The 13,876-nt window shown below is 63.9% G+C and overlaps 1 protein-coding gene across 6 annotated transcripts; it reads right to left on the bottom strand.

The window, feature by feature from the left end:
- Positions 1-376: 376 nt before the first annotated feature.
- POLRMT (RNA polymerase mitochondrial) lies at positions 377-13,576 on the bottom strand. Of its 6 annotated transcripts, none has more exons than XM_061190962.1 (21): positions 13,443-13,575; positions 12,823-12,921; positions 10,073-10,692; positions 7,724-7,854; positions 7,431-7,623; positions 6,059-6,211; positions 5,693-5,857; positions 5,447-5,602; positions 4,995-5,219; positions 3,986-4,792; positions 3,521-3,643; positions 3,066-3,188; positions 2,640-2,819; positions 2,319-2,405; positions 2,121-2,234; positions 1,977-2,029; positions 1,763-1,861; positions 949-1,021; positions 717-808; positions 566-627; positions 377-477 (listed from the first exon to the last, which is right to left on the bottom strand). In XM_061190962.1, exons 1-21 carry the CDS (start codon positions 13,528-13,530, stop codon positions 428-430), a joined length of 3,693 nt encoding a protein of 1,230 aa, XP_061046945.1. In that variant the 5' UTR covers positions 13,531-13,575; the 3' UTR covers positions 377-427. The 6 variants fall into 6 exon arrangements, with proteins under 6 accessions (XP_061046945.1, XP_061046947.1, XP_061046946.1 ...); XM_061190964.1 differs by having other exon boundaries at positions 949-1,060; positions 6,059-6,208; XM_061190963.1 differs by having other exon boundaries at positions 6,059-6,208.
- Between the last annotated feature and the right edge of the window lie 300 nt (positions 13,577-13,876).

Genomic DNA, 13,876 nt, shown 5'->3' with positions numbered 1-13,876 from the left:
TCGCCCTCCAATGAGGATCTGTTTTTAAGTGCAATACTTAGCCCGCCGGCTTCCCGCTGCCCCCATCGCGCTCACGCAATAACCAGCCTGGTCCCTGTCCACGCGCGTCCGCGGTGACCGCCCCGGAGTGGGCACACACCACTCCCTCCAGCGCCCCAGCGTGGGGGCGAGGCCGGGGGGGGCGGTCCCCGCCGTCGTGGTGAATGTACTGACGAGCCGAGGCAGCAGCGCCCACCGCGCCCCCCACGCCCCACTAAGCCCCACGCCCCCATTCCGCGCAATAAACGACAGCATTGGCGCCCAGCCTGCCGCGTCTGATCGCTCTGCCTGGACCCAGCGCGCAGCCCGCCCCTCCCCGAGGCAAGCAGCCCCCACGTGGTGACAGACCCTTTATTCACACTAAAGTACAGGGAGGCAGCACTGGCCGTCAGCTGAAGAAGTACGTGGAGTGCTTCACCTGCTCCAGGTTGAAGGTCCCTGCGGAGCAGAACAGAAGGCTGGGGGCGGGCCCTGGGGAAGGCCCTGCCCCCAGCCCGGTGAGGGGCCGTCCAGCCCTGGGCCTCACCTGCCTTGGGCACAGACAGCAGCGTGTCCATCAGCCTGGAGACCCAGATGCTCTTGGAGGTCCTGAAGGCAAAGGCGGGGTGGGGGTAAGGCCGGGGCGGCCTGGGGAGGGAGTGGCCACTGCGGTGCTGGGCTGGGGGGCGGGGCCTCACCTGGGGTCGGAGCAGAACCGCTTGATCAGGAACCTGGACAGGTTGTGGAGAATGGGCTGGCTGTGCAGACGGACGAACTGCTCGCGGCAGACCTGCGGCGGGGGGGTGGGGGGCGTCAGCAGCCAGGAACCAGGCCCAAGGGGCAGGGGGACCGGGCTTCCCAGGTCAGGAGAGGATGAGATTGGGGGCGCGAGAGCCGGGGGTGTCCGCCCTAGTGGGGGTGGGCCTGCACCTGGTTCATGACCGCAACGTCAGCGGCGTGGGTCCAGAAGCAGTCGTGCACCGAGACGAAGGTCAGGCCCTTCCTGCAGCAGCAGTGAGGGGCCCCCGTGGAGAGGCCACGCCTTGAGGTCTCCTCCCTCACAATCCACACCCCCCCGCCGCCCAGCACTGGCCCAGCACTGGCCCAGCTCTCACCTCAAGCCCCTCCCCACCACTCAGCCGGGGGGGCCCACTGTCCAGTGACGCCCACTCTCTTCTCGCCCCTTACCCCCACGCACTCCAGCAGCTGTCTGTGCACCACACGTGCCCCTCAGCAGGCAAGTGACAAGTTCTGCTCTTAGGAAGAAGCCTCTTTGCCACCCTACCCCCAACTGCCACCCAACTGATTCTCAGCTTCCCGTAGGGGGTGGCTGAGGCTGGGCCCCCTTCCACCACAGGACTCCATCCCAGGGGTCCCCAAGCCACCCCAGGGGGGCACAGGAACACAGAACTCCCACAGCAGTCTGGCTCAGTGCAGCCACACACCCCCACAGGAGCAGCCGTTTCTAACAGAACCGTGAGAAACTAGACACCTCTGCCTGCCCCGGCAGGTCCACACACATCAAGAGCAGGCCACACAGCAGGCCGGACCCGGGGACCCTCCGAGGGCCACCTTCACATTTGGAGCCCCTCCCCCGCCCAGTCAGCCGCATCCCAACCCCTCCCTGCCTCGCGGCCTGTCGCCTCCGGGGCACCAGGTCCCCCAGGCCCACACAGCTTCGGTCCTCGCCTGACGCCATCTCCAGCGGGCGGCACCCACCGCGGGGTCCCCAGCCCTGGTGCACCTGTAGCAGTGCAGGGCCGTGAGCATCATGTGCGAGGAGTCCAGCGAGTGGATGAAGTTGGGCGGGAAGCCGTTCTTCTGCTTCAGCGTGTTGGGCTTCCTGGGGGCGGGGTGCAAGGTGGGGGACTCTGGAGCCTCAGCCCGGCCCGGCTCGACCCCAGTGGCCTCCCAGCCCAGGCGCCCCGGCCCCGCCCGCCCGCCCCCCGTGCACTCACTGGCTGGTGTCCACGCTGCTGCTGAAGGTGAGGCTCTGGAGCCCGCCTTTGATCTGCAGGGTAGGGGCGGTAGGGGCAGGGGGCGTTGAGTCCTGCCTGGCGCAGCGGGGGGCAGGGGCGGGGCAAGGGTGGGGCTGCACATACCATGACCTTGGAGTCACGGTGGTAGGGCTGGATGATGGGGATGCCCAGGGGCGTGACCCACTCCACGGCCGAGCCCGTGTGGGAGATGAGCCGGGCGCTCTCGGTCAGCCAGCGCTGCAGGGATGGACACCGGGCTCAGGGGGGCCGGGTCTGGGGAGCCACGGCCGAGGTGGGGGCAGGGGGAAGACGAGGCCTCACCTGGATGGACCGGGTGCCCGAGAACATCTCCTGCAGGCTGTTGAACACCTGGCGCACGAGGTAGTGAGAAGCCTCCCACACGAAGTCCTGGGGAGAGGGCGAGGGGAGGGCGTGGGCGGGGCCCAGGTTCCCTCCACGCCCCCTGATGGCCCTGGGCCAGTGACCTTGCACACTCTGAGGGGGTGGGCTCGCTCCCATGGACCCCGCTGGAGGACCCCACGGTGGGCAGAGACAAGACCCTGTGTCAGGACCGCCTGCTGCCCAGCGGCCACCTGCTACCGGACAGTGGCCGGCAGGATCTGGAGTCTCGGCCCCGCACACCTGGGGGAAGTCGTGGATCTCCCGGAGGCGCTTCTCGATCTGCAGGCGGCCCCCGTAGCGGGTGACCCCGTACACTACGGTCATCACCGTCTGCTTGACCACCTTGCGGCTGATGAAACCCTCCAGCACCTGGGCCACCCGCACACCCTGTTCGGCGTCCTGCCTGCGGAACACCTCCACCTGGAGGAGCGGGGGTCAGTGGGCAGGGCCCTGCCCACCCCGAAGCCTCCCACCCCGAGGCTCCTTCTCTTCCCGTGGACCTCACCATTGCCCCCCCTGACACGTCCCCCAGGAACCCTGCCTGACTGCCGGGTCACGTGACAGTTGGCAGCCATGGCAGTGGGGTCCACAGCACCCAGATGTTCGAAAGACAGACCCGGGTGGGTCTGGGGGATAAGAACAAGCGGGGGCGGGGTGGGTGCGCACCTGTGCAGCCACCTCACTGTACACGTCCTGCGGCAGGTCCAAGGGCAACAGGTTGACGGAGGCGGCCCCCACGCTGTCCCGGCCCAGGGCGGCGTAGTGCTGCAGGCCGTTACAGGAGCCATCCTGGGCGAGGGGTGGAGGGTGAGGAGCAGGGAGCGAGGGGCGGGGCAAGGCGAGCTCCAGGGTTCCCCAGCTCTGCTCACGGGGAGCTCCCTGGACCTCCCACAATGACAGGCGGGCATCAGCCCCCACAAAGCGGAACCGAGGCACAGAAAGGGCGGGGGGGGGGGCATGTCTGCACAAGCTGCTCACCGTGGGAACACCAGCCTGTGCGGAGAGGGATGGGCAGGTGCCGGACACCCGTGCCATCCCTCGGCACCTCAACCCGAGGGAGACACCTTTGGCAGGGGCCCACAAGGGCCAGGCACGCTCCACACCGGAGTCCCCCAGCTCACCTGGTGAACCGGGAAGTGGGAGACATAGGCGGTGGGGTCGGGGGCACGCACCGCCTGGGCGACCTCCATGCAGCAGGCCAAGGCTTGCCAGGGCTCGTCCGCCTCCATCCACCACTTGCGGCCCTGAAGGAAGCAGCGGGCTGGGTGAGGCCAGGCCCGGTGGGGTCAGAGCCAGCCTGGGGGCACTTCCTGGGCGGGCCCAGGTGACGTGGGGACACCGGGAGGCCCTGAATGGCGTGGAGAGAGGACAGGAGTGATAGACCAGGGAGGGGTCAGCCTGGAGGGAGGCCTATTGTGGCATGGGAGGCTGCCGATGGCCCAGGACAGAGGGAAAGACAAGCAGAAGGGTGCCTGGGAAGAAGCAGGCGGTGGGGGGTGCCTGCATGGGTCTGAGGTGGGCGCCGCGGCGGCCAGGAGAGCGGTCAGGGGTCAGGGCCCAGCCGCTGTCCTCCCCACGCCGCCCACCGTCATGGGCTGGTCCGCCGAGTCCAGGATGTCCTCCATCAGCTCGTCCGCATAGTCCCGGCGTGCCTGCAGCGACTCGCGCTTCTTGAGCCCCGTGAGGTTGACCAGGTGGATCTTGAGCCAGTTGAGGCCGTGGGGGCCGAGTGGGCGGCCCTGGGCGAACTCCAGCAGTGCGCGGGCCAGGTCACTGCCCAGGTGGTTGAAATGCGGTGAGCAGGGATAGGTCCGGCCGCGGAAGTCCATGTTGTGCGGCAGCCAGAAGACGCGGTGCCGCAGGTGCTGGGCCAGCGACAGGCGGTACAGTGCATCGGCGCGCAGGCTCTGCATCTCCCGTGCCACCTTCAGGCGCCGGGCCAGCTCCCGCCGCATTTCAGCCTTTTCGGCAGGCGAGACCTCGGGCAGCAAGCAGCCCTTGGGAGCCTGACGGCCCTCGGGTGGCCGGGGGGCCTCGGAGGGCGGGGCGGGCACACCCAGGCGAGGGCAGCCCTTGTCAGTGAAGAGCTCCAGCACCAGGTCCAGCACGCGCCCGTTGACCCGCCAGGCACAGTTGCCCAGCTGGGTGAGGGCATCCAGGGCACCGTGCAGCTCGGCAGGCGGGCAGCGCTCCAGCAGGAGCTGGTGCTGCTGGCTGCCCTCCACAGAGCGCATCATCTTGGTGGGGCTCAGCAGGAAGGCACCCGAGTGGGGCGACGTCCAGGGCAGTGGTGGGCACAGCATGGGCACGTCCGTCGACTCAAAGGTCAGTGTGCGCTCTGCCGCCGTCTCCAGCAGCTGCGTGAAGGCCGGGTGAGGCTTCAGGATCCCGATCTGGGGGCGGGGCAGGCGGAGAAGGTTCGGGGGCTGCCCCAAAGGCAGTGGAGGAGGACCCTGGGGTCCCCTCAGATGCCCCGACCCTGAGACCAGGTCCGGGGCCACAGCAGAATTCTGGCAGGATCCCACCATGGCCCAGGGGCCCTGCACCACCCGGAGCCCGTGGCCTCCTCGCAGGCCCGTCCCCACGGTGGCCCACCTGGCGGAAGCTGCGGAAGGAGTACACGTGGTAGAGCACAGGGATGAGCGTGCCAGGGCTCCGGGGCGCTGCCAGGCTGCTGGGCATCTGCGCGGCCCGCACCAGCACCTCCGCCAGCTGCTTTCCCAGCTGCACCACCACTGACATGGGCCAGGGCTGCTCGTGGGGGGCCTCAGGCACCCCCAGTGCCTCCCAATGCTGCCGTGGCAGGCACGGTTCCGCCACCTACAAGCGGGAGGGTGGCTCAGGGGGATGAGGGTCTGGGTGCAGAGCTGGAGACCCCCGCCCACCCCCCAGGGAGGGGTGAGCTGACTGCTATCCCAGGGTTAGGTGAGGAAAATGAGGTGGAGTCTGGGGGCAAATCTGGCCGCCTCAGGAAAGGGGAGAGGAGAGAGGGGAGGGGACCTCCGCTCAACGCCTGGGTTTCCCCACCCAGGCTTCCTGGGCCTCACCTGGGTGTCGGAGGCCAGCAGGTGCAGGTACTTGGAGTAGCGCTGCTCCAGTTCCTCCACCTCGTTTCTGAGCTGCTTCCTCTTGAAGACGCGCAGACCCAGCTCGTGCGCCAGGAAGAGAAGTGACTCTCCTTGTGCGGGCAGCGCCTGCAGGGTCTGGAGGGCAGCGAGCGCCGTGAGCCCCGCGCTCCATGTGGACCCCACAGGCACACCCACAGCAGCCCCTCCCCCCGGCCCCGTGCGCACCTGCAGCAGCATCCCCACAATCTCCTTCTCGCTGAGCAGGCACAGGTACGGGAAGAGTGAGAGGCGGCCTTCTCGAGCAGCGTGGGCCTCGCTCTCCTTGGTCTCTTGCAGCTCCCGGTACAGCGCTGTCCTCCATTGGGTGCGCAGGCCTGCCAGGGTCTTCCGCTGGGGGGAGGGGGTACACAAGGAGTCATCACCGTGCCCACCCAACCCTGCAGCCCGCGAGGCCCCAGCCCTACGCCTGGCGGTGCCTGGCTCAGTGGGGGTGGGGTGGGGGGGTGCCGTGCAGCCGGCCTCCCCCATGCGACCCTGCCCAGGCAGGGGACGCCCAGCTTGGCCGGAGCGGACCACCCCCCAGCCCCTTACCGCATGCAGGACCTCCTTGGTCAGCAGTGGAACCTTCTCCACGGACCCCACAGTGACAGTGGTGGCCATCTCCACGCGAAGCTGCTGTCGGAAGAGGCCCTGCAGCTCCTTCAGGGACAAGTGCAGCCTCGGGTAGGACACAGTGGGGTCCTGCTGGTGGCAACAGGCTGGTGGTGAGGTCCCGGTGCCTGACCTCTCGACCTGAGTCCCCCAGGGTTCCATCCACACCCGAGGTCAAGAAGAGCAGCTGCCCACCCTACACGTGCCAGGACCCCCACCCGCCCCCATGGCAGAATCACAGTCATTTTCCCAAGTCTCCTGAAAATCATCCATCCTTAACGCTGGGGGGAGAGCGGGGCCCAGGATAGTTAAGACAACGATGCTGGTGTAACAGCATCTGCTGGCCTTGCCAGGCGGGCAGGATGCCCAGGAAGACAGTGCAAGTCCCCGGATGCTGCTGTTTTCTCTTTAAACTTGCAACTGTGTGAATGTGTGACCCTTCCAAAAATAGATAAATTAAAAATAGCAAAACCCAACACACTGAGAATCCAAAATACACATCTACACAAAGACCTGTCCACAGCCACAGCAGCACGGTTCACGATGCTTAAAAGCTAGAAACGACCGAAGTGTCCATCAACAGATGATAGATAAACACAATGTGGTCCCTCCACACACGGGAACATCACTCAACCCTAAGAAGGGGTGAAGCCCTGACACTCGCTATAGCGTGGATGGACCCTGAGAACACGATGCTCGGTGAGAGAAGCCAGACACAGAAGGACACACAGTGTGTAATTCCACTGATGGGAAATGTCCAGAACAGGCAGATCCACAGAGAGTTAGTGGCTAATGGTTGTCAGGGGATGGCGGGGGGGGGAATGGGGACTGACTGCTGATGGGGACGGGCTTCCTTTAGGGATAATGGAATGTTCTGGAATTACATAGAGATCAATGTACTAAAAAAAAAAAAATACTGAATTACACTTTAAAACGTGAACTGTAGAATAGGAGAATTATGTCCCAGTAAAAAGAAAAAACCCAGTGCCTCAAGGTGTCATGCTCTACTCCACCCTGGGAGGCGGATGTGGCCTCGCCTGCTGCCTGCCGCCTGCGGAGTTAGCTGTCCAGTCTTAGGGAGGGCACACAGGCCCTGTGACACCCCGATGCTCGGCCCACGGCTGCATGGCCACGTGGAAACCGAGGACGGTGCGGCGTGGGCCCCCCACAGCAGCCTCCCTCCCGCCAGCATGGGGTTGGGTGGGGCCGACCCCGCCAAGAGAGACGGGGAGGGGCCGAGGCACCCAGAGACAACATCCCCCCCCCCAGCCCCCCGCTCCCGGCACGTGCCAGGCCACAGGCCCCAGCTCACCTTGGCGTAGATCTCCCGGAGCAGCGGCGAGGTGTTGACCTGGGGCGGGGGCACGGGCGGCCGCGGGGGGGTGAAGGCGGGCTTGGCCTTGAGCACAGCCCGCAGGAGCTCAGCCCGCTCCTCGGCGCTCAGCGGCACAGCCGTGAAGAGCCCCTGCAGCTGTAGCCCGTCCTGCGCCATCTGCTTCAGGCACCTGCAGGGCACACACACCCGGCTCACAGCGCCGGTGCCCGGGGAGCCCCAGGGATCCCAGCCCCCAGCTCAGCCAGGCCACCCCACACCGACCCACCCACCTTCGGATGGTGCCAGCATCCTGGTCCAGGCGCCCCATGCACTGCAGGGCAGCCGCGTAGGACCGCAGGTCCGGGGTGAGGCCGGCGTCTTTCAGCATGAAGAACACGTACATCAGCTCTTTGAAGGAGCCCTGGGGGAACCAAGCGGGGTGAGGGCCTGCGGGGGGGCCGGGTGTGGGCGGAAGGGAGGCCCCAGCTCGGCCCACAGTGCTCCCTGCTGCCCGCCTGCTCCTCTACCCAGTTTCCCGACGACTGGACCTCCTTCCTCCACACAGGCCTCCCCGCTAACTTCCCCTGCGGTTTTTCCTCCAGCCCACTGGTGGCTCAGGAGAGATGCCACAGACCCTTCCAGAGAGAGGCATTCCCAGCACCCCGCCATGTGTCCTGCACCCTGTCTGAGAGGTGCTGCCACCCCAGACCACGTGCCAGCAACTGGGTCCTAGGTGCTTGTCTGCACGGCCCGGGGTGTGGGGGGAAGGGGGGGGCGCTCAGTCCGGTAGTCACCAACCACACCGGCCACTTAGCTTAGTTTAAATTAAATACTCGGTTCAGCAGCAACAGGAGGCTGGAGCAGATGCAGAACACTGGCAACGTCACAGAAAGCTCTACTGGACGCTGCTGGTCTAGATCCAGCCCATCTATCCTACCTCTAAAAACTCACAGTAGGAGGACTTCCCTGGTGGCGCAGTGGTTAAGAATCCTCCTGCCAATGCAGGGGACACGGATTCGATCCCTGGTCCGGGAAAATCCCACATGCCGCGGAGCAACTAAGCCCGTGCGCCACAACTACTGAGCCTGCGCTCTAGATCCCGCGAGCCACAACTAAGACCTGATGCAGCCAAAAAAATTAAAAGTGGAAGCAACTTTTATTAAAAGAAAGAAAAAAAAACTCACAGTAATGTCACCACCACCATGAAAACATGCATTCGAACCTTCACAGTGTTAAACACACACACACACACACACACACACACACACACACACACACACACACACACGGGGTTGGAGCCCTGGATTACAGCCCTCACTCCTCCCAAGATGGGAAACCCGAGGCTCAGAGGGAAGGGAGGGGTGTGGCCACGGGGAGCACATGGCAGAACGGGACTAAACTCAGGTCTGGGTGGCAGCCAGGCCTGCCCGACATAGGCTGGCTGCCTAGGGCCCCCAAAACTCACATCCACCTGGAACCTCAGAAAAGGGCCTTATTTGGAAACAGGGTCCCTGCAGGTGCAGTTAGGATGAGGTCACACTGGAGGAGGCCGTGTGACCACTGAGGCAGAGATCAGAGGGACGCGGCCACAGCCCAACGGACATCGCAGACCCAGGAGCTGGCAGAGGCGCGAAGCACCCTCCCCTGGAGCCTCCAGAGGGAGTGGGGCCCTGCCACGCCCTGACCTCGGACGTCTGGCCGCTGGGACTAAAAGAAAACAAACTTCTGCTGCTCTAAGCCTCCCAGTTTGTGTTCATTTGTTCGGCAGCCCCAGGAAGCTCATCTAATCAGAAATATGCTGCCGTAACAGGACCCTTTGTGGGGGGGACGCCGGAGGCCAGAGACCTGGGAAGGCAGACTAACTCCTGGGAACTGAGTGCCCTCCTGCAAAGACAATGCAGGCAAGAAGCCCCCTGTGACTGTCGCTGTGGAGCCCTTGGAAGCCTCCCAGCGCTATCAGGCGGCTCTGGGCCGCGTTCTGTGCGTGAGTCAGCACAGCGAAGTCCCTGCCGCCAACCTGCCTTAGCGAGTTGCACCTGTGTCTTCACACAGCTGTTTCCCTTGTTTGCCCGGCACTAACGCTTTCCCTGCTGCTCCTCAAATGAGGCCACAGACCCACGGGAGGGAGGGTGTTGGGGAAGTTTTCACCGCAAGGGCACTTAAGCAACTCTCCTAAGCAGCCATGGGTCAGAGGAGAAATCACAGGTGAAAACAGAAAACGTGGGAGAGGGAAGCAGCTAAAGCTGTTCCCAGAGGGAAATTCACAGCTGTGAATGTCTGCATTAAAAAGAAGGATCCCACCTAGGAAACTCGAGACGAGAACAAGCTAGATGGAAAGCACTGAGGTCGCAGCCCCAAGAAGGGTCTGCAGCGCCCCTCGCACCAGAGCCGTGGTCAAGTAACCAGAAGGAAATGCTCTGAACCAGAGCACAGCTTCTTCCTGCTCTTTTGGTCATTTTCACACTTTGCTTTGAAGGCCACGTGTGACTCATAATCGACAAGCCTGAAGAATTATTAAAACAATAAAAGACAAAGGCCTGAGCCCTGGGGCTGAAAGACAAGGGTTCGAATCTAAGTGCCCCCAAGTTGGCTTCTGCCTCTGACCCCGGGGCACTCGCTCCCTGGGCCCAGCCACTCACCTGGCGAGCCCAGCCGAGCATGAGCATGTTGTACATGGAGAGTGTGAGCAGCCGCTGCTGCTGGGACTTGCTGTGGTGGGTGACCAGCACGTGGTGGGCCAGGGGCAGGTGGCCCGTGAGCAGGCAGCACTCAAAGAAGGACAGGAGCCTCTGCCGCTGGCCCTCCAGCCGCGACTCGGGGCCTCCGTCCGCCGGGGCCGCCGCCGCCTCGCCGCTCCGCCCCTGCGGGGCCTCCTGCAGCAGCTGCGCCAGCTGCTCCTCCCACGGGCTCCGGGGCGTCCCCTGCTCCCAGTGCTGCAGCTGGCTCGCCAGCTTCCTGCTCAGCAGCCGGGGCTCCAAGCGCAGCTGCTTTTGCCAGGCCACCTTCTCCACGTGCTTCTGCAGCTTCCCCTCCAGCCGCCGCTTGCGCCTCTCCATCAGCCGCTGATCGTCGTCCAGTTTCTGCGCCCAGCGGCTGCTGAGCATGGGGGCGGCCCCCTCGGCCCCTGCCTGGGCCTGCCTGGGTGGCTGGGCGCCGCCAGCCTCCGGGGCTCGAGCCACGGCCACCCTCTTGGCCACCCTCTTCACCGTCACCTCTGCCACGCCCTCGGCCTGCAGCTGCCGCACCCGCGCCTTGAGCACTGTGGGGCAGAGGGCGAGACGTCAGGGGACCCCGCTGCCCAGGAGGCGAGAGACCTCAGCCCTGGGTGTCTGCTGACCACCGCAAACGTCCCTAGACTTACCTCGTCGGCCACGCACGCCCCGCCCACCCAACCAGCACCCATCCACCCGAGCCACTCGAACCCAACGTCCCGAACAGGCTCCCGGTGTTGCCCACGACCTGCCTCTCTGTGTCTTCCCCCACCCCCCCCAAGCTCTGTCCTTCCCAGCCCGACCAAAAGTCACAGGTCGTCTGCGACTCTCCCCCTCTACATGCAGCCCATGAGCGCCTCCTCAGGGCTCTGCCTTCAAAATCCACCCGGGTGCCGGCGCCTCCCTGCCCCTCCCACCCCCACTCCATCTGTAATGGCCTTAGGGCCTTTGCGTGTGCCATTACCCCCCCACCCCACCCCCCCCCCACACAGACAATTCACAGCCCGCCGCTGCTCTGTGTCACTTCACTGACAGTCAGCTCTCAGGACCTGGGGCAGTTCTGTTCTACAGAGTTTCAGGCCACTGAGCTGGTGAACAGGGAACCACCACTCCCAGGCAAACACGGGGCTCCTGAGAGCCCGTGCTCACATTTCCACCAACAGGTCCACACATAACCCTGTTTTGTGAGTTCTCATCTGAGATATCTTATTTCCTGTGTACTGCTGATTGACTAACATTGAACTCACAGCCAATACTTCTACAACTCACTCCTCAACAAAGCTTGTCGAACACGCAGATTTTCTACAAAAGGCACGTCACAGCCCCCTTGAGCTGAGGAAACTAGACAGCACCCCAGCACCACGCCTGGAGCCATTTTAAACTGCAGAACCACCAACGAACAGCACAAAATGCAAAAACGTGGCACTAGATACACCCTGAAAAGGACGCCTGTTGACAGGGAGTCGGCCAGCTCCACCTCAGCTGGGAAGGTGTGCATCGGCTTTGGGATTACAAGTTCAGCTGGTAGGAGACTTTGCAAACACAGAATCCGCGAACGTGAGGACCAAGGGTATCCATCTCCTGCCTGCGCCTGTCTCACTACAACATCGGCCCCAGAGAGAGCTGGCCCAGAGCAGAAACACAGGCGCGGCCCTGGCCTCAGTGACCGGAGACTCAGCAGACCCTTTCTGCACGTGCGGGAGACTGTCCGGCGGCAAAGCGTGGGGCAGGACACGAGGCAGAAGCAGGATGTGGGCACAGGTTTCCCTCGGAGGCGGCCGCATCCGAGCCACCTGGGGGGTGACCCGGGACAAGCAGGTGCAAAGCTCCTGATGCCAGAAGCCGAGGAGGTAGGCAAAGGCCGGAGGTCTATGGCCCTCAGTGGGGGTCTGGAGATTATTCTGTGAGAGAGGAAACAGTTGGACGGTTCAAGGCTGGGGAGTGAGATGAAGTGATTCAGATTTCCAGACCCTGGGCTTAGCTTTAAAATAATGAGATGGGTGAGAAACAAAAGAAGGTTGTTCTTGAAGCGCGTGGGACCTGTGGCTTCACTTCTGTGTGTTTGGGGTTTTCTGAAATTAGGTGTTGTTTTTCAAAGCCTCCCCCACCCCACTCCTGGCTGGGGGACACACACTGGACGAGGGACAGGAGGGGAAGCAGGAGGCACTGGACGTCTGGGAAGGAGAGGACAGTGAGGTGGCGAGAAGGACAGATGCCCCCCACTTGCTACAGAGGCTGCCAGGACCTGGCTGTCCGTCCCAGGTGACAATGACCACGACTAGACCCCCATCATGTGCCCAAGCCCAGGAAGCTGAGCCAGGACCACTGAGCTTGGTCAAGTCACAGCTCAAAGCCCAGCTCTGCACGTGCAGCGGTGTGTGGCCTTGAGCCAGTCTCTCCAGCCACAGATCTGGGCCTCGACTGTCTCATCTGGAAAGGGGGAGCCCCTGCTGGGACGAGGGAACTACAAGAGCTCCCTGTGTACAACACTCACTTCACCGTGGGGGCCCTCGGACCACCAGAGAGCGGGACCCCATGAGTCACCCCACCTTACAGACTGACATCCCTTCTCACCGGGGTCACTGTGGGGAACCAGGGAGGCGGCTCCCAGCAGCGCTGCCGACGGGGGGACAGTGAGGAAGGGGCTTCAGGCCCCAAACCTCGGGGGTCAGGCTCACCCTCCAGCAGCTCGGCATGGCCCCAGTCCTTCCGGCGGTCCTGCTCACAAGGGCTGGCAGTTGAGCTCCTCTTACGGCCCCAGACGCCACCAAGGGCCCCTGCAGGAGAAACCAGGGAGGCTGAAGGAGGCGGGAATCAGGGGTGGGGGAGGGAGGGCCCTCACAGGGTCAGGAATCGCAGGATCCGGGGCAAAGGAACCCTAAAGGCAGTGGGAACTGTCAGTGGTCACCGGTCTCACACTGGAAAGAAACTAACAGGACAAAAGTGAAGGGGACACCACGGGCAAAGGAAAAAAGAAAACTGGGGCGTGGGGTGGAGGATAAAATGTTCGTCGAACTAAGGCACAGACAATTCAAAGGTTAAAAACCCTAAACCGTAAATAAGTGGGTCATGGGGCTCCAAAAGAAATCAAGGGTCGAAGATCAAAGTGCCCCGCCAACCCCTGTCCGGAGAGTGGGCCAAGGGCGAGTGAAAGCTGGGTCGAGTCACTGGGTTCCCCAGAACTCCCAAGGGCAAAGGGCAAAGGTCGGAGGGAGCTGGATCCCGAGGGTCGAGAAGCCAAAGGTCACGGCCGCGGGTGGGGGGGCAGGGCAGCGGTCCCGGGACCCCCCTTCATTACCTTCCTCGGCCAGGAGGCCGGGGGGGCCCGCCGGCCACAGGGCCCTCCCGAACCCCGCCGCGCCGCGGCCCCAGCGCACAGCAGACATGCCGCCAGCACGCAGGACCACCGCGCCGCCCGCGCCCGCCGGGAGTTGTAGTCCTAAGGCCTACGGCGGCCGCGAAGGGACCACGCGCCGGGAGAGCGCTGACGGAACCACAATTCCCAGGGGGCAGCGGGGCGCCGGAGGCGGGGGGCATGCGCCGGTGGCGCCCTCTGATTGGCTGTTCGCTGTCGAGGCGGGGCGGGACAGAGCCGTTGCTTGGGCAACACTGCGAGAATCTAAGCCATCTTTGGGAGGACCCGGAACCTGGGTTTTGTTGTTGTTGTTGTTTAAGGAATAGTCGCCAAATAATTAGGACAGCGTTCAGCAATTTAGAGATTCCTATCCGCGA

Source organism: Eubalaena glacialis, chromosome 4, assembly GCF_028564815.1.
Source record: "Eubalaena glacialis isolate mEubGla1 chromosome 4, mEubGla1.1.hap2.+ XY, whole genome shotgun sequence".
Lineage (NCBI taxonomy): Eukaryota > Metazoa > Chordata > Mammalia > Artiodactyla > Balaenidae > Eubalaena > Eubalaena glacialis.
This window is presented reverse-complemented; position numbering and strand designations above follow the sequence as displayed.

Excerpts from the sequence above, each read along its gene's own strand:
- POLRMT (XM_061190959.1), bottom strand. The coding sequence starts at position 13,530 with ATGTCTGCTGTGCGCTGGGGCCGCGGCGCGGCGGGGTTCGGGAGGGCC. Across the intron at positions 2,820-3,065 it reads ACAGTGAGGTGGCTGCACAG|GTGGAGGTGTTCCGCAGGCA; the intron begins GTGCGCACCCAC and ends CCGCTCCTCCAG. Across the intron at positions 1,862-1,976 it reads AGCAGCGTGGACACCAGCCA|GAAGCCCAACACGCTGAAGC; the intron begins GTGAGTGCACGG and ends CCCCGCCCCCAG.